Source organism: Salmo salar, chromosome 12 (genome assembly GCF_965601325.2).
Source record: "Salmo salar chromosome 12, fSalSal1, whole genome shotgun sequence".
NCBI classification, from domain to species: domain Eukaryota; kingdom Metazoa; phylum Chordata; class Actinopteri; order Salmoniformes; family Salmonidae; genus Salmo; species Salmo salar.
Window position 1 is genome coordinate 50,464,971 of NC_138302.1, and position 19,054 is coordinate 50,484,024.

General features: G+C 42.3%; 1 protein-coding gene across 4 annotated transcripts in view; it reads right to left on the reverse strand.

The window, feature by feature from the left end:
- The window catches only part of LOC106565230 (eukaryotic translation initiation factor 4B), a 71,821-nt gene that overhangs the window by 48,530 nt on the left and 4,237 nt on the right, over positions 1-19,054 (reverse strand). For all 4 annotated transcript variants that reach the window (XM_014132111.3, XM_014132113.3, XM_014132112.3 and 1 more), the window contains exons 2-4: positions 13,196-13,348; positions 12,734-12,939; positions 1,880-1,996 (exon numbers count right to left, since the gene is read on the reverse strand). In XM_014132111.3, the coding sequence (XP_013987586.3) occupies positions 1,880-1,996; positions 12,734-12,939; positions 13,196-13,348 (476 nt within the window). The remainder of the gene's footprint in view (positions 1-1,879; positions 1,997-12,733; positions 12,940-13,195; positions 13,349-19,054) is intronic.

Below are 19,054 nucleotides of genomic sequence, written 5' to 3' on the forward strand. Positions count from 1 at the left end.
GAATGAGAGCGTGTTCTTTGGAATTTTTCTCTCGTATAGACAATAACGATTCTCCGTCTTAAATGTTAGTTATTTACGTATTAGGGTACCGAAGGTTTGATTATAAACGTTGTTTGACTTGTTTGGAAAAGTTTATTAGTAACGTTTGGGATTCATTTTGATGGAGGGAAACTGTGTGGATTATTGACTGAAGCGCGGCAGCTAAACTGAGTTTTTATGGATATAAAGAAGGACATTATCGAACAAAAGGACCATTTGTGATGTAACTGGGACCTTTTGGAGTGCCAACAGAAGAAGATCAAAGGTAAGGCATTTATTATATCGCCATTTCTGACTTTCGTGTCGCACCTGCCTGGTTGAAATATGTTTCATGGTTTTGTATGCCCTAAAGCCTTTTTTAAATCTTACACCTCGGCTGGATTAACAAGTTAAGCTTTATTTTGATGTATTACACTTGTGATTTTATGAAAGTTAAATATTTATAATTCTGTAGTTTGAATTTCGCGCTCTGCAATTTCACCGGATGTTGGCCAGGTGGGACGCTACCGTCCATAAGAAGTTAAGCCATTTTGCCACAACTTTGGAAGTATGCTTGGGGTCATTGTCCATTTGGAAGACCCATTTGCGACCAAGCTTTAACTTCCTGACTGATGTCTTGAGATGTTGCTTCAATATATCCACAATTTTCCTCATGATGCCATCTATTTTGAAGTGCACCAGTCCATCCTGCAGCAAAGCACCCCCACAAGATGATGCTGCCAACCCCGTCCTTCACGGTTGGAATGGTGTTCTTAGGCTTGCACGCCTCCCCCCTTTTCCTCCAAACATAACGATGGTCATTATGGCCAAACAGTTCTATTTTTGTTTCATCAGACCAGAGGACAAAAAGCACGATATTTGTCCCCATGTGCAGTTGCAAACCGTAGACTGGCTTTTTTATGGCGGTTTTGGAGCAGTGGCTTCTTCCTTGCTGAGCGGCCTTTCAGGTTATGTCGATATAGGACTTGTTTTACCGTGGATATAAATACTTTTGTACCAGTTTCCTCCAGCATCTTCACAAGGTCCTTTGCTGTTGTTCTGTGATTTGATTTGCACTTTTCGCACAGTCAACTTCGTGTATGTAAACTTCTGACCCACAGTGAATTATAAGTGAAATAATCTGTCTGTAAACAATTGTTGGAAAAATTACTTGTATCATGCACAAAGTAGATGTCCTAACCGACTTGCCAACACAATAGATTGTTAATAAGAAATTTGTGGAGTGGTTGAAAAACAAGTTTTAATGACTCCAACCTAAGTGTATGTAAACTTTCGACTTCAACTGTATGTCCCTTGAAGTAAACTATAGACAGGTTTGGTTGTTAAGCAACAAAACTGGAGCATGCGCAACTATGGGGCAAAACAGATGAGCTGGCTTAGATTGTTGACAACATGTAAACTATATTTTGTCTCTTACTGAAAACAAATACATTTGCACAATGAGCACTTTTGTCTCAAATACGTCATTACAGTTGATGGTTAACATTGACATGCAATCTGCCATAACAAGGCATGGTATCAAGAACAAGATTAAAACGAGTCACTTACGATTCCCCACATGGCAGTGTCATTGCTGGTAGCTATGTGGCTATCCAGAATCACAATTCATACTTCTGCCCCATTGAAGCGTGCGTATAATTTGTGACATTGTCTGCTAACCCAAACTATTACCAATACTGAATGGATGTTGTGATCGATATTATCAAATGTATATGTGATGAATCCTAATTAGAGACAGACACGTGGTTCATCATGCTCATCATTGATCTCATTGTTCCTAGATCATGGACCTCGAATTAAGACCCTCGATCCTTTCTCTCCTCCGTGTGTTGTTCCTTACCTCCTCGTTGAGAGTCAGCGCCCTCAAGAGAGAGTCCACGTCGTCAAACTCTGCGTAGCCAAAGCCCTTCAGCCTCTCTGGGTTACTGGGCTCCCGTGGCAAGCGCACCGCACTGATCTGAGAACAGAGGGGAGACGTGGACCAGCAAGAGGGTGAGAGGGCTGATGGAGAACTGCATTGGTCTGAGGTCAGAAATAAGACAGACGAGTGAATGCGAGATGAACTCCACTATAGTCTCAGAAGAGGGGAAATGCTGCAGTGACATAAAATTAATGGGTATATCGTTGGTATGGGTATCGTGAGATTAATCAAAATGTCCTTGAGGGCAATAGGATAAACACTTTCCTAGCTTACATTGCCAGCTCTATTCAAATCAAATTGTATTTGTCACATGCGCCAAATACAACAGGTGTAGACCTTACAGTGACATGCTTACTTACAAGCCCTTAACCAACAATGCAGTTTTAAGAAAATACCTAAAAAAAAGTAAGAGATAAGAATAACAATTAAAGGGTAGAAGTAAAATATCAATAGCGGGGCTACATACAGAAGGTACCGGTAGAGTCAATGTGCGGGGGCAACGGTGTCGAGGTAATATGTACATTTGGAGTTATTAAAGTGACAATGCATAGATAACAGAGAAGCAGCAGCGTAGAAAAGGGGAGGGGGCAATGAAAATAGTCTGGGTAGACATTTGATTAGAAGTCCAGGAGTCTTATGGCTTGGGGGTATAAGCTGTTTAGAAGCCTCTTGGACCTAGACTTGTTGCTCCGGTACTGCTTGCCATGCGGTAGCAGAGAGAAGTCTATGACTAGGGTGACTGGAGTCTGACAATTTTTAGGGCCTTCCTCTGACACCGCCTGGTATAGAGGTCCTCGATGGCAGGAAGCTTGACCCCAGTGATGTACTGGGCCGTACGCACTACCCTCTGCAGTGCCTTGCGATCGGAGGCCGAGCAGTTGCCATAACAGGAAGTGATGCAACCCGTCAGGATGCTCTCGATTGCGCAGCTGTAAAACTATTTGAAGATCTGAGGACCCACACCAAATCTTTTCAGTCTCCTGAGGGGGAATAGGTTTTGTCGTACCCTCTTCACGGCTGTCCTGGTGTGCTTGGACCACTTTAGTTTGTTGGTGATGTGGACACCAAGGAACATGAAGCTCTCACCCTGCTGCACTACAGTCCCGTCGATGAGAATGGGGGCATGCTCGGTCCTTTTTTCCCTGTAGTCCACAATCATCTCCTTTGTCTTGATCGCTTGCACCACACGGTCAAGTCTCTGACCTCCTCCCTATTGGCTGTATCATCGTTGTCTGTGATCACTTTAGTGTCATCGGCAAACTTAATGATGGTGTTGGAGTCGGAGTCATGCCTGGCAGTGCAGTCATGAGTGAACAGGGAGCACAGGAGGGGACTGAGCACGCACCCGAGGGGCGCCTGTGTTGAGGATCAGCGTGGCGGATGTGTTACCTAGCCTTACCACCTGGGAGCAGCCCGTCAGGAAGTCCAGGATCCAGTTGCAGAGTGAGGTTTTTAGTCCCAGGGTCCTTAACTTAGTGATGAGCTTTGAGGGCACTACGGTGTTGAACGCTGAGCTGTAGTCAATGAAAAGCATTCTCAAAGGTGTTCCTTTTGTCCAAGTGTGAAAGGGCAGTGTGGAGTGCAATAGAGATTGCATCATCTGTGGATCTGTTGGGGATGTACGCAAATTGGAGTGGGTCTAGGGTTTCTGGGATAATGGTGTTGATGTAAGCCATGACCAGCCTTTCAAAGCATTTCATAGCTACAGACGTGAGTGCTACGGGTCAGTAGTCATTTAGGCAGGTTACCTTAGTGTTCTTGGGCACAGGGACTATGGTGGTCTGCTTGAAACATGTTGATATTACAGACTCCGACAGGGAGATGTTGAAAATATTAGAAGACACTTGCCAGTTGGTCAGTGCATGCTTGAAGTACACGTCCTCGTAATCCGTCTGGCCCGAAGGCCTTGTGAATGTTGACCTGTTTAGAGGTCTTACATCAGCTACATAGAGTGTGATCACACAGTCGTCCGGACCAGCTGATGCTCTCATTCACGTTTCAGTGTTACTTGCCTTGAAGCGAGCATAGAAGTAATTTAGCTCGTCTGGTAGGCTTGTGTCACTGGGCATCTCACGGCTGTGCTTCCCTTTGTAGTCTGTAATAGTTTGCAATCCCTGCCACATAAGACGAGCGTCAGAGCCGGTGTAGTACGATTCAATCTTAGCCCTGTATTGACCCTTTGTCTGTCTGATGGTTCGTCAGAGGGCATAGCAGGATTTCTTATGAGCTTCCGGGTTAGTGTCACGGTCCTTGAAAGCGGCAGCTCAACCCTTTAGATCAGTGCGAATGTTGCCTGTAATAAATGGATTCAGGTTGGGGTATGTATGTACAGTCACCGTGGGGATGATGTCATTGATGCACTTATTGATGAAGCCAGTGACTGTGGTGTACTCCTCAATGCCATCGAAAGAATCCCAGAACATATTCCAGTCTGTGCTAGCAAAACAGTCCTGTAGTTTAGCATCTTATTCATGACCACTTTTTTATAGACCGAGTCACTGGTGTCCTGCTTTAAATTTTGCTTGTAAGCAGTTATCTGGAGGATAGAATTATGGTCAGATTTGCCAAATGGAGGGCAAGGGAGAGCTTTGTACGCATCTCTGTGTGTGGAGTAAAGGTGGTCTAGAGTTTCCCCCCCCCCCCCTCTGGTTGCACATTTAACATGCTCATAGAAATTAGGCAAAACTGATTTAAGTTTCCCTGCATTAAAGTCCCCGGCCACTAGGAGTGCCACCTCTGGATCAGCGTTTTCCGGTTTGCTTATGGCGATATACAGCTCATTGAGTGTGGTTTTAGTGCCAGCATCGTTCTGTGGTGGTATGTAGACAGCTACGAAAAATACAGACGAAAACTCTAGGTAGATAGTGTGGTCTACAGCATATCATGAGTTACTCTACCTCAGGCGAGCAAAACCTTGAGACTTCCTTAGATATCGTGCACCAGCTGTTGTTTACAAAGATACATAGGCCCCCACCCCGTGTCTGACCAAAGACTGCTATACCATCCTGCCGATAGTGTATAACCCGCCATCTGTATTTTATTAATGTCGTTGTTCAGCCACGACTCGGTGAAACATGATACTACAGTTTTTAATGTCCTGTTGGTTGGATATACGTGCTTTCAGTTCATCCCATTTATTTTCCAACAATTGAACATTGGCCAACTGTACGGATGGCAAAAGCAGATTAGCCCCTCGTCGCCTGATCCTCGCAAGACACCCCGATCTCTTTCCGCGATCTCTCTGCATTCCCCACATAACCTCCATTTCACCATTTAAGCTACAGCAAAAACATTTTTACTGCAACAACCAGTAAAACCAGTATCCCAATGTATGGTGTTTAATTTGCTACACCTGCAGTAAAAGCTGTTAAATATGTGTATGTGACCAATACAAATGTATAAAACTGCAACATTTCAGTCAAATCATAATCTTTGGGCAAGTATAAAAATGCTGCCGACTTGCCCAATGGGCAAGTGTCAATGTTAATCCCCAGAAGACCCTTGGTGCTTTCAAGAACAGGGTGATGGTTTCAGTTAAGCCTCCTTCTATAGATCTAGGACAACCTCATGTGGTTTGAATGTCCCATTTTGTGTCCTTCAGTAGGTTCATGCGAGTACAAGCCAAGGGACTGGCCCTCGAATTTCCCAGCGGCATCCCACGTGTGTGGCCGTAATTCCCCCTAAGCAAATCCATACATTGCAGCCAAAGTGGCTGTTGTAATAATTATAATTCCCTTCTCCTGTGTTCCGAAGCTCCTCTCACTCACATGGCTCTCAGATATCTCAATTCTTATTAGCCAATGCTCGTTACATGACTGGGTCCTTCTCACAGGCATTGCAGCTCCAAAGTAGGAGATGCAACGGCGCATGTCCTTATCGAATTCGGATGTGAATAGTGAAGAGGTTACAAGAACTGTCCACATTTATTTTTTGTCAGCCAACAAGATGAGTAACGAATAGCAAAAGCACTAGCCTATGTCAATCTACTATCCCCCATAGAACAAAAGTTGACCTATTTAATTGGTCAGCTTGTCGTTCTGTATGAGAAATAAATATTAGCCTACTCTGGGACAGTTGTGGGCCACAAATTAATACAACCACTGTATATCAAAACACTTTTAAAAGCAATGAGGATGATGCAACAGATCAGAACATTTAGCTTAAAATGTTGATAAACTATTAGGCTATTTATTCACATAAGCGTAGCAATGCGCATACAGCAGTAGACTAAGTGTGAATGTTCCGCAATGCAATTAGCGGGAAAACACTGTTCTCAGAAGAGCACAACATATGTTAGCAGTTTCACACGACATGAAAATATCCTTCAGTAATGTAGAAAGAGGGAAGATCTAAAGAAGCAAAAACAAGCATGGGTTGTTAACATTACTAGAATTGTGTCTTTCACTGATGGACAAAGAAAGATGAGAAATTCTGGTTGCAATGGCATATCAGGAAGTGTTTATAAAATAATTCCCACGGTCTCAAAATCCCTATGGTCGGAACACTGCAAGACATGTCTCAAAACAGCAAAAGGTTTTAAACAATTACTCTTAAATAGTTCCAAAATGTTGACTGCCTCCACTCAGATTGCAAGGTGGGTGATGTTGCAGTGCACAACAGGCACAGTCCTTTCTCTCCTATCTGAACAAAAAGTGCCTCAATATTTGTCAAACATGACTGCCATTTAGCATATATATGTGTAATTAAAGTTAGATTACATTTTCAGTCACCTCCCTCATGTCCGCATCGGTCTGGTCATTTATTATGGAACAAAAACCACTGTCGTTCAACACATCTAAAGCAGTCAAAAAGTGGGGGTGTCTCCTCACACCAGTGTCAAGTTGAAATCAGGCACAACGTAGCTAAACATTTTGAAATTGGGTCATTCCATATGAATTCAATCACTTTGACTGCACCCCTTTAGATTTGAACAAAAACTCCCAAACATGTTTTCCCATGGTAGAAGTGGTAAAAAAAAAAGTATTATATTATTTTTTATTTTTATTTTGGGACCTGAATGCCAAAACTTTCAAGAGATAGGTGCTCAAACTTGACCCACTTTGCATAACCTCCCTACCATGAGGACATCCATGTCTTCATCACTGAAAAAGATAAACTGTTGAGTTTGATATCATTTGAAAGCTTAAACAGGATTGTCAAACTATAATTTATTGAAAAAGTATTTTTTTTAATTAAATGAGCAATTATCTAAAAACGTGTAAACTCAGATTGCTTTCAATTTCACGTATGTTGTAGCTTAGACCCTATTTTACATTGAGGTGTTGTGCCCGTCATCGGTTGAGACACAGCATTCTCTTGAATACAGGCTGGGTGTCATTTTAATTATAGAAAAATAATTAAATAGAATGGACCTATCCCTTCAGACCACTTCAAATTAGCTGGTACACCAATGAAATAGATTTTCTTTTTGTGGAAAAAATTAAAACACTATACATTTTTCAAATGCACAAAAAGCTAATTTCTCTAAAATGGTGTGCAAAATTAATTTACGTCCCTGTTTGTGGGCATTTCTACTTTGCTAAGATAATCCAACCACCTGACAGGTATGGCATATCAAGAAGCTGATTAAACAGAAATATCATTACACGGGTCCACCTTGTCTGGGGTCAAAAAAAGGCAACTCTAAAATGTGCAGTTTCGTCACACAACACAATGCCACAGGAGCGTGCAATTGGCATGCTGACTGCAGGAATATCCACCAGAGCTGATGCCAAACAATTGAATGTTAATATCTCTGCCATAAGCTGCCTCCAACGTAATTTTAGAGCATATGGCAATTTGAACGCACAGAGATACCGTGACAAGATCCTGAGGCCCATTGTCGTGCCATTCAGCCACCGACATCACCTCATGTTTCAGCATGATGAATCGCAAGGATCTGTACATAATTCCTGGAAGCTGAAAATGTCCCAGTTCTTCCATGGCCTGCATACTCAGACATGTCACCCATTGAGCATGTTTGGGATGCTCTGGATCAACATGTACGACTGCGTGTTCCAGTTCCCGCCAATATCCAGAAACTTCATCCAGCCATTGAAGAGTGGGACAGCATTCCACAATCAACAGCCTTATCAACTATGCCAAGATGTCGCACTGCACGAGGCAAATGGTCACACCAGATACAGACTGGTTTTCGGATCCAACCGAAAACCTTGACAATATGGCAAAGTTGTTTCCTACAAATGATTTGCCTACTTAACAAAAACATTGTATTTACATGCCACTAAGTTAGTGTAATTTAGACGAAACAGTCACATTAGCCTCCGAGGTGCAACTCATGTCTAGGGCAAAAATAAATATTAGATGCAGCCATGGTGGTATTAGCTAACTCAAGTCTGACTACAACAGTGTACCAACTAACAGCAACAAACTCCAACCAAGCCAGCGCCATAGCAAAACATGTCACAGTTGGTTGCCTAGTGTAATGGCGTCACCAGCCTGAATCTGGAGCCAGTCAGTCTACATCTTTAAAGCATAGAAGAATTAGCTTCCAAACGAGATAGTTCAATAAATAACAATGTTTATAATTGAGGGAGAGAACGCGAACTCCAGAGAACGCGTTTCCATTGCTCCAGAGCCCAATGGCAGGAAGCTTTACGCCACTCCAGCGGACGCTTGGCATTGCACATGGTGATCTTAGGCTTGTGTGCCATGGAAACCCGACGAACAGTTCTTGTGCCGATGTTGCTTCCAGAGGCAGGAACTCAGTTGTGCGTGTTGCAACTGAGGACTGACGATTTCTACGTACTTCAGTGGTCCCATTCTGTGAGCTTATGTGGCCTACCACTTCGTGGCTGAGCCGTTGTTGCTTCTAGACATTTCCACTTCACAATAACAGCACTTACAGTTCACTGGGGCTGCTCTAGCCAGGCAGAAGTTTTACGAACTGACTTATTGGAAAGGTGGCATCCTATGACAGTGCTACGTTGAAAGTCACTGAGCTCTTCAGTACGGGCCATTCTACTGCCAATGTTTGTCTATTGAGATTGCATGGCGTGTGCTTGATTTTATACACCCGTCAGCAATGGGTGTGGCTGAAATAGCCAAATCCGCTTATTTGTGTACCTTAAAAAAAAAAAAGTAGGGGAGTGGAACAGAAAACCAGTCAGTATCTGGCTGGAGCACCATTTGCCACATGCAATCATCTGGAAAAAACAATAGTAAACAAGCGTTCTGATTAGACACGTTCAGGTAGGACTAGGACTGCAAAATTAATCAAATTCAGATTGAAATTGTGATATTGACGTGTGAAATATCAATATTGCATGAGGCTGCGATTCTGTTTTCTTTGACACTGTTAATGCAACAAAAGCTAGACTATGGTACCTCCTCCAATGAGATGCGCTAGACATTCATTCACTATCTACATGCACAGAGGATGCTGACCAATCACAAGCGTGCTCTCACGCTCTGCATGGCATGCACCTGCTGGCCAATCACAAGAGTCACGCAGTTAGATGCTGGCGAGGAGAGAAAGTGCTTTAACCTGTTGGGGCTAGGGGGCAGTATTTGCACGGCCGGATAAAAAACGTACCCGATTTAAACTGGTTACTACTCTTGCCCAGAAACGAGAATATGCATATAATTATGCATTTGGATAGAAAACACTCTAAAGTTTCTAAAACTGTTTGAATGGTGTCTGAGTATAACATAACTCATATGGCAGGCCAAAACCTGAGAAGATTCTCAATTTTTTTCTTTCAGCCTTTGAATGAATACAACGTTGCCCGGTTGGAATATAATCGCTATTTTACGAGAAAAATAGCATAAAAATTGATTTTAAACAGCGTTTGACATGCTTCTAAGTACGGTAATGGAATATTTTTACATTTCTCACGAAATGCGCTCATGCGTCACCCTTCGGATAGTGACCTGAAAGCACGAACAAAACGGAGCTATTTGAATATAACTATGGATTATTTGCAACCAAAACAACATTTGTTGTTGAAGTAGAAGTCCTGGGAGTGCATTCTGACGAAGAACAGCAAAGGTAATCCAATTTTTCTAATAGTAATTCTGAGTTTAGTGAGTCCCAAACTTGGTGGGTGTCAAAATAGCTAGCCGTGATGTACTCAGAATATTGCAAAATGTGCTTTCGCCGAAAAGCGAGTTTAAAATCTGACACCGCGATTGCATAAAGGAGTTCTGTATCTATAATTCTTAAAATAATTGTTATGTATTTTGTGAACGTTTATCATGAGTAATTTAGTAAACGTTTATCATGAGTAATTTAGTAAACGTTTATCATGAGTAATTTAGTAAATTCACCAGAAGTTTGCGGTGGGTATGCTAGTTCTGAACATCACATGCTAATGTAAAAAGCTGTTTTTTGATATAAATATGAACTTGATTTTACAAAACATGCATGTATTGTATAACAATGTCCTAGGAGTGTCATCTGATGAAGATCAAAGGTTAGTGCTGCATTTAGCTGTGGTTTTGGTTTTTGTGACATATATGCTTGCTTTGAAAATGGCTGTGTGATTATTTTGGGCAGGGCACTCTCCTGACATAATCTATTGTTTTGCTTTCGCTGTAAAACCTTTTTGAAATCGGACAATGTGGTTAGATTAACGAGAGTCTTGTCTTTAAAATGGTGTAAAATAGTCATATGTTTGAGAAATTGAAGTTATAGCATTTGAGGTATTTGTATTTCGCGCCATGCGATTCCACTGGCTGTTGACTAGGGTAGGACGCTCGCCCAGCGAGGTTAACAAGTCACATCTTCAGTGGTATGGGAGTATTTCGGCTACATGCAAACCGATGTCAACCAAATGCAAGTGTTGTGCAAATAGTGCCTCAGAGTTGTAGCAACAACATGAGGCAACACGACAAATGTATTCAATCATTTGAAGAAAAAACACCCGCAGACACAGAAATCACAGAGGCTATCACATAGCCAAAAACAGTTCCTATTTACAGAGTCAGCAAAGAATGCTTCAAGAAGATGAAGCTGGACAGGAGATACAAGATTCAGTCTCGCACATTTTTCTCCCATAACAGATAATGGCGCCGGAGGAGATGGCTGCCGTTTTACAATCCCCTAACCAATTGTGCTCGTGTGTGTTCTTTCACGTTATTTGTAACTTATTTTGTACATAATATTTCTGCCATTGAGTCTTATGAACGAAAAGAGCTTCTAGATATCAGGGCAGCGATTACTCACCCCGTACTGGAAGAATACTTTTTCCTGTAACGAGTCGGACGGAAAGGATTTACTTCAGAAGCCCGACAAGGCCCTCATCCCCGTCATTCGCAGGACAAAGAGACGGAGATACCGGGGAAGAAGGTCCGGGTGCCTTTTAAGAAGCATGCAGCGAGCAGGTAAACTCTTTACCGTCGGTCCTATTAGCCAACGTACAATCAATGGAAAATAAAATGGACAAACTACGATCACGTATATCCTACCAAACGGGACTTTAAAAACGACTATCTTATGTTTCACCGAGTCGTGGCTGAACGACGACATGAACAACATACAGCTGGCGGTTTTAAGCTTTTTTGGCAGGATAGAAAAGCGGCCTCTGGTAAGACGAGGGGTGGTGGCATACGTATATTTGTAAACAGCTCATGCACGAAATCTAAGGAAGTCTCGAGGACTTGCTCGAGGATCTCATGATAAACTGTAGACCACACTATTTACCAAGACAGTTTAAATCTATATTCTTCGTAGCTGTCTATTTACCACCACAAAATTATGCTGGCACTAAGACAGCACTCAATGAGCAGTATACGGCCATAAGCAAACAGGAAAACGCTCATCCAGAGGCGACGCTCCTAGTGGCTGGAGACTTCAATGCAGGGAAACTTAAATCCATTTTACCTCATTTCTACCAGCAAGATAAATGTGCAAACAGAGGAAAAACAATACTAGACCACCTTTATTCCACACACAGATGCGTACAAAGCTCTCCCTCGACCTCCATTTGGCAAATATGACCATAATTCTATCCTCCTGATTCCTGCTTATAAGCAAAAACTAAACACCAGTGACTTGGTCAATAAAAAAAAGTACTCAGATGAAGCAGATGCTAAACTACAGGACTGTTTTGCTAGCACAGACTGGAATATGTTCTGGGATTCTTCCGATGGCATTGAAGAGTACACCACATCAGTCACTGGCTTCATCAATAAGTGCATCGATGACATCGTCCCCACAGTGACCATAAGTACGTTTTATTTTTATTTACCCTTTATTTAACTAGGCAAGTCAGTTAAGCTTTGACTTATAATTCCAATTATAATAACGATTAAGCATACTTATACATAATTACAGATTCATAGGCTTCCAATTCAATCTGCAGCCTATGGCTGCCTGAATAAATAATTAACTTAGTTTATTTAAGAACTCATAAGCTTAACGTTAAGTGCAAAGCTTATATCACACTACAATTTATGTTTGTTAATATGTACAGTAGGTGTAATAATCCAATCTATTATCATATGTAGCCTATAACAATGTTGGGAAAATATTTATTTAATTGGGTTCTATATTCAGTTAGCACAGCATGTATTCATTCATATGTTCTCATTTTAGAAGGGATGTTCTCTACCATGACAGTTGTTTTAACCAAGTTTTTGAAAATTGCAATTCATTATCGCAGGTACAATATCGGGCCCAATAAAAATCACAATTAGATATTTTGTCCAAATCGTGCAGCCCTAGGTAGGACCAACATTTTTGCGCCACTTTGTGCATACTGAGCACGACACAGATTCTGTCCCCATTTGATAACACAGCTGAGTACATACCGCTAGGCCCCGAAAGAAGTCCTTGATAGATTCATCTGAGACGTCGTAGGGAAGGTTGCCCAGGAAGGCAGTGTAGGGGGGGCTGCGGGGGAGGCGTGAGCGGTCCACATTGGGCTCACGGGCCGACCGTGGAGCTGTGGGCAGGATGTTACGGTCTATTGCGGGGGCCCGGTAACTGTCCTCCCCTGTGTGCCAGGAGGTGGACACTGAGGGAGAGAAAGAGGGGGAAAAAATTCCAGAGACAAATGGATTTCAATGGATAGGTGAGACATTACAGAAAGACTGTGTGGAACAACAAGACATGAGTCCCAATGGAACATGACAGAGAAGCATGTTAGCTCTTTACAAGACATTTCACAGATCTGAGACATCCTGTACATTGCACATTGAAACCCTTGGAAAGTTTGCTTCTTTGGATGTGCCCCCATATGAAACTTCATCAAGAATCAAGTTGTCCCTCACCATCTCCTTCCAGGTCATCGGTCTCGTCAGCCCAGCTGGTGGACTTGGCGTAGCTCGGTTGCGGTGGTGGAGCGTTGCCCCCACTCCCACTGTCCTCTGCGAGGAAGTCAGTGAGGGTCAGGGTCTTCCCCTTCTTATTCCCCTTTTTCTTAGCTGGAAAGGGATAGAGTTGAGACATAAGTGGACTGCATTGAAGTGAAATGAACAAATGGAACTGTCCAAAAACAACCCCTTATCCCTGACAGCCTTCTGCGTTTTCTAGTCTGAGGGGTCTGGATTAGTGTGGTTGCCAGTCCGTTTCTGCTTTTTTGAGAACTCCTTGTTGAACCGTCATGCCAAACATTGGCAAGAGCGCAAACAGATCTGGGATCAGGGCAGTTCTGGATGGGTGTAAGCAATATGGCTCCAACTGCTGTATTGCTTAGACCTATCCAGAGTATCGCCAGGTCTTTGAAAACCGAAGAGGTAAGGGGACAGGTTTAGGGGTTGCATTGGGACCAGGCATGGGAGTAATTATAATCAAATTTAAGTCAGGGCTCCCGAGTGGCGCAGCGGTCTAAGGCACTGCATCTCAAAGCAAGAGGCGTCACTACAGTCGTTGGTTCGAAACCAGGCTGTATCACATCCGGTCGTGATTGGGAGTCCCATAGGGCGGCGCACAATTGGCCCAGCGTCTTCCGGGTTTGGTTGGGGTAGGCCGTCATTGTAAATAAGAATTTGTTCTTAACTGACTTGCCTAGTTAAAAAGGTTGAAAAATAATGATAATATTTGTGGGATATGGCTTCAAGTCATTACATCAGTCAGTGTCCTCAAAATTTAAGACACAGCAGGTGGATGGAGAGCTCTTACATAAGATAAAGAGGGTACATTTTGAAGACACTGACTGATGTAATGACTTGAAGCCATAGCCCACTACACGCGGTCCATTAAACTTGATTTGTGCCTCCCAAGTGGCGCAGTGGTCTAAGGCAATAGCTGTGCCACTAGAGATTCTGGGTTTGAGTCCAGGCTCTGTCGCAGCCGGCCGCGACGGGGAGGCCCATGGTGCGGCGCACAATTGGCCAAGCATCGTCCGAGTTAAGGGAGGGTTTGGCCGGCAGGGATGTCCTTGTCCCATCGCACACTAGTGACTCCTGTGGCAGGCCGGGCGCAGTGCACGCTAACACTGTGGCCAGGTGTACGGTGTTTCCTACGCCACATTGGTGCGGCTGGCTTCTGGGTTAAGTGGGCATAGTGTCAAGAAGCATTGCGGCTTGGTTGGGTTGTGTTTCGGAGGACGCACGCTCTCCACCCTCGCCTCTCCCGAGTCCATACGGGAGTTGCAGCGATGAGACAAGAATGTAACTACCAATTGGATACCACAAAATTGGGGAGAAAAAGGGGTATAAAAAATCATTTCAAAAATTAAAAAACTTGATTATTAACTACTAGCCTCCAAGCAGCCCATCGCCTTGTTTCACAAACCACAAAGAAACAGTGTCCATATAGAGCTAATGGAAATGCTGGACAAACTATAGTGCATCATTTTCACATACTGCCATTGACATTCTCTGAAAAAAGGAAAATAAGCCAATTGGTTTAGAAAAGGGCTCAAACCACCCTTCATGCCGACAGCAGCGCCCCAACAATTGCTCAATTTGAACCGCTGTTGTGGATCGCTCTGGTCCAGCAGCATTTCAGATTAGGGAGCAACGTTGCGCAGACCATGATAAGGAAACACTGTGTGTCTAATGGGCCTTGATAGTCTGTGTGTGGGGCCAGTTGAGCCTTGGCACAACTCACCCATTCTAAAACAGGGAGTGGTCTCTCTCACTGAATATTAACCGCCACTAATTTGCAAAGTTCCAAAACAAACTGGGCATCACAGACAAGTGCTTTTACAACTCAAATTACAGGTAGGTGTTAGAGAAGGGCACAACGCAAAATGTCAGTTTATCCTGTTTGCAGAAACTGAATTTGATTGTTTCTTCAAGGGAAACACCCCTTCAGAGAGTATTCAGACCCCTTAACTTTTTCCACATGTTGCTGGGTTACAGCCTGAATTTAATATGGATTACATTTAAATTGTGTCACTGGCCTAGTACACACAACATCCCATAATGTCAAAGTGGAATTGTTTTTTTATTATTATTATTTACAAATTAAAAATGAAAATCTGAAATGTTTAGAGTCAGTAAGTATTCAACCCCTTTGCTATGGCAAGTCTAAATAAGTACAGGAGTAAAACATTGCTTAATTAGTCACATAATAAGTTTCAATAATCATGTTTAACATGTTTTTTTTAAATGACTACCTCGTTTCTGTACCCCACACATACAGGTAATTGTAAGGTCCCTCACTCAGTCAAGCAGCGAATTTCAAACACAGATTCAACCACAAAGACCAGGGAGGTTTTCCAATGCTTCTCAAAGATGGGTAAAAAAAGCACACATTGAATATCCATTTGAGCATGGTGAAGTTATTAATTACACTTTGGATAGTGTACCAATACACCCAGTCACTACAAAGACACAGGCGTCCTTCTGAATGATTTCACCATGAGGCCAATGGTGACTTTAAAAACAGCTACTGAGTGTAATTGCAGTGATACGATAAGACTGAGGATGGATAACCAACATTATAGTTATTGCACAATACTAACCTAATTGACAGAGTGAAAATGAAGCCTGTACAGCTAAAAAAAATATTCCAAAACATGTATCCTGTTTGCAACAAGAAAAGTAATACTGCAAAAAATGTGACAAAGCAAACCTTTTGTCCTGAATGCAGTACTTTACAATGTCCCACTCTCCATATTTTCAAGCATAGTAGTGGCTGCAGCATGTTATGGGTAAGCTTGTAATCGTTAAGGATGGGGGAGTTTTTCAGGATGAAAAAAGAAACGGAATGAAGGTAAACACAGGCAAAATCCTAGACAAACCCCTGGTTCAGTCTGCATTACACCAGACACTGGGAGATTAATTCCCATTTCAGCAGGACAATAACCGAAAACACAAGGCCAAATATACACTGGAGTTGCTTGCCAAGACGACACTGAATGTTTCTGAGTGGTCTAGTTACAGTTTTAAATAAAATCAATGGCAAGACTTGAACATAACTGTCCAGCTATGATCAACAACCAACTTGACAGTGCTTGAAGAAATTTGAAAATTATAAAATGTGCAAATATTGTACAATTCTGTTGTGCAAAGCTCTTAGACTTACCCAGAAAGACTCTCAGCTGTAAATCGCTGCCAAAGGTGATTCTAACATGTATCGACTCAGTGGGAATACTTAGTAAATTACATTTCTGTATTTCATTTTCAATACATTTGCAAAACACGTTCCCACTATTTTTATGGGGTTTTGTATGTAGATGGTGAGGGAAAAGAATATATTCAAAATGTATTTAATTCAGGGTGTAACAACAAAATGTGGAATAAGTCAAGGGGTATGACTACTTTCTGAATGCACATTAGGCATGTGTGAGACACTCATCAAAATTTGTTTTAGTGGCCTAGAAATGGTTGACTACTGATTCCAGGGGTTTCAATGGACCCAGCTCTTCTGATGGAGCAGGTTTGGCCTGTTTATTTTGGTTTGTAGCAGACTGAGAAAAACAAATGAGGGCTGGCAGCTTAATTGTGAAAATCCCAGCTGTCAGGACATTCTTTTCACACACTACAGAGCATGTCAGCCCGTTTACAATTGGTATCTAGTCAGTGGGTCACACACTGTTTACAATGGATGATGGCACCAGTGCAATGAGTAGCAACAAATACAATAAATGCACACTTGAATTGTATTAGTTAGTTATGAGGTTTATCCATCCTGGCAACTAGCTACTGTAGCCTGTAGCCTAGCAAACAGCCTACAAGCCTATGTGCAAGGTATAGTATCATTATTATGAATTATCTGAAACCAAATTAAGGACAGTCCCAGGCAGTATTAAATAGAACGTTGCGGCCCCACCCGCCTGTGCGGATTATAGCGCCTATTGAGGATAGTATCTTTTGGACGGGGGAGTATTAACAGACCCAACGTTCATTCTGAAAGTTGAAACTGTTTTGGAAACGAGGAACGTAGCCATCTTTCATATCAGCGATACAAAAAAGGTTAAATGACTACACACCTTTATAGGGTTAGTGATCCCACACAACCATATCTCCATGTTACAGCACATGTTTACGGAAAACAGAAGGAAGACAGTCGACTACCTCTGCTATCTAGGTATCTGCGCCGATTCACCTTTAAACAGAACATGTAAGGTCCATGGACTGTAAGTAGTAACGTTAGGCTCCTTTAGTCCAATATTGGGCCAGCTAGCTACCTGCTAAGCTAGCCATTACACCCACTTGCTTATGGCGTCAGCATGCTTCAGTTTGGTTGGCGCCTAGCCAGAGGGTGCTTGCATACTCCCTTAATAACCTGTTTGGGCTAGGGGGCAGTATTGAGAATTTTGGAAAAAATATGTGCCCATTTTTAACTGCCTCCTACACCAACTCAGAAGCTAGAATATGCATATTATTGTTCAGGTTTGGATAGAAAACACCCTAAAGTTTCTAAAACTGTTTGAATGGTGTCTGTGAGTATAACAGAACTCCTATGGCAGGCAAAAACCTGACAAGGTTTCATGCAGGAAGTGGCCTGTTTGACAAGGAGTCGTGCGTCTTGCATCTGTTTATTGAAGAGTAAGGATCTTAGCTGTAACGTGACAATTCCCAGGGCTCCAATAGGCTCTCAGGACCCGGGAAAATCATGAAGGTTGACGAGGCAGCCTCAGGCTGAAACAGATTATCACCTTATTCAAGTGTCCCATTAGGTGACAATGGAATGAGGCGCGTGCGCGATTAGCCCGCGTGGAGTATTTTAATTCGGCTGTTTAGTTTATTGCAGATTCCCGGTCGGAATATTATCGATTTTCTACGAGATAAATGGCATAAAAATTGGTTTTAAACAGCGGTTGACATGCTTCGAAGTACGGTAATGGAATATTTAGACATTTTTTGTCACGCCATGCGCGCGACCGTGGATTACCATTCGTATAGTGTCTAGAACGCACGAACAAAACGACGCTATTTGGATATAACTATGGATTATTTGGGACCAAACCTACATTTGTTATTGAAGTAGAAGTCCTGGGAGTGCATTCTGACGAAGAACAGGAAAGGTAATAACATTTTTCTTATAGGAAATGTGATTATGGTGAAGGCTAATCTTGCCGGGTGTCTAAATAGCTAGCTGTGATGGCTGGGCTATATACTTAGAATATTGCAAAATGTGCTTCATCTGAAAAGCTATTTTAAAATGGGACATATCGAGTGCATAGAGGAGTAATGTATCTATAATTCTTAAAATAATTGTTATGCTTTTTGTGAACGTTTATCGTGAGTAATTTAGCAAACTGTTAGTAAATTCACCGGAAGTTTGCGGGGGGTATGCTTTTTCTGAACGTCACATGCTAATGTAAAAAGCTGTTTTTTGATATAAATATGAACTTGATTGAACAGACATGCATGTATTGTATAACATAATGTCCTAGGTGTGTCATCTGATGAAGATCATAAAAGGTTAGTGCTGCATTTAGCTGTGGTTTGGGTTTTTGGTGACATTATATGCTAGCTTGAAAAATGGGTGTCTGATTATTTCTGGCTGGGCACTCTCCTGACATAATCTAATGTTTTGCTTTCGTTGTAAAGCCTTTTTGAAATCGGACAGTGTGGTTAGATAAACGAGAGTCTTGTCTTTAAATAGCTGTAAAATAGTCATATGTTTGAGAAATTGAAGTAATAGTATTTCAAACGATTCAAAAATCGCGCCACTGGATTAGACTGGCTGTTACGTAGGTGGGACGAATTCGTCCCGCCTAGCCCATAGAG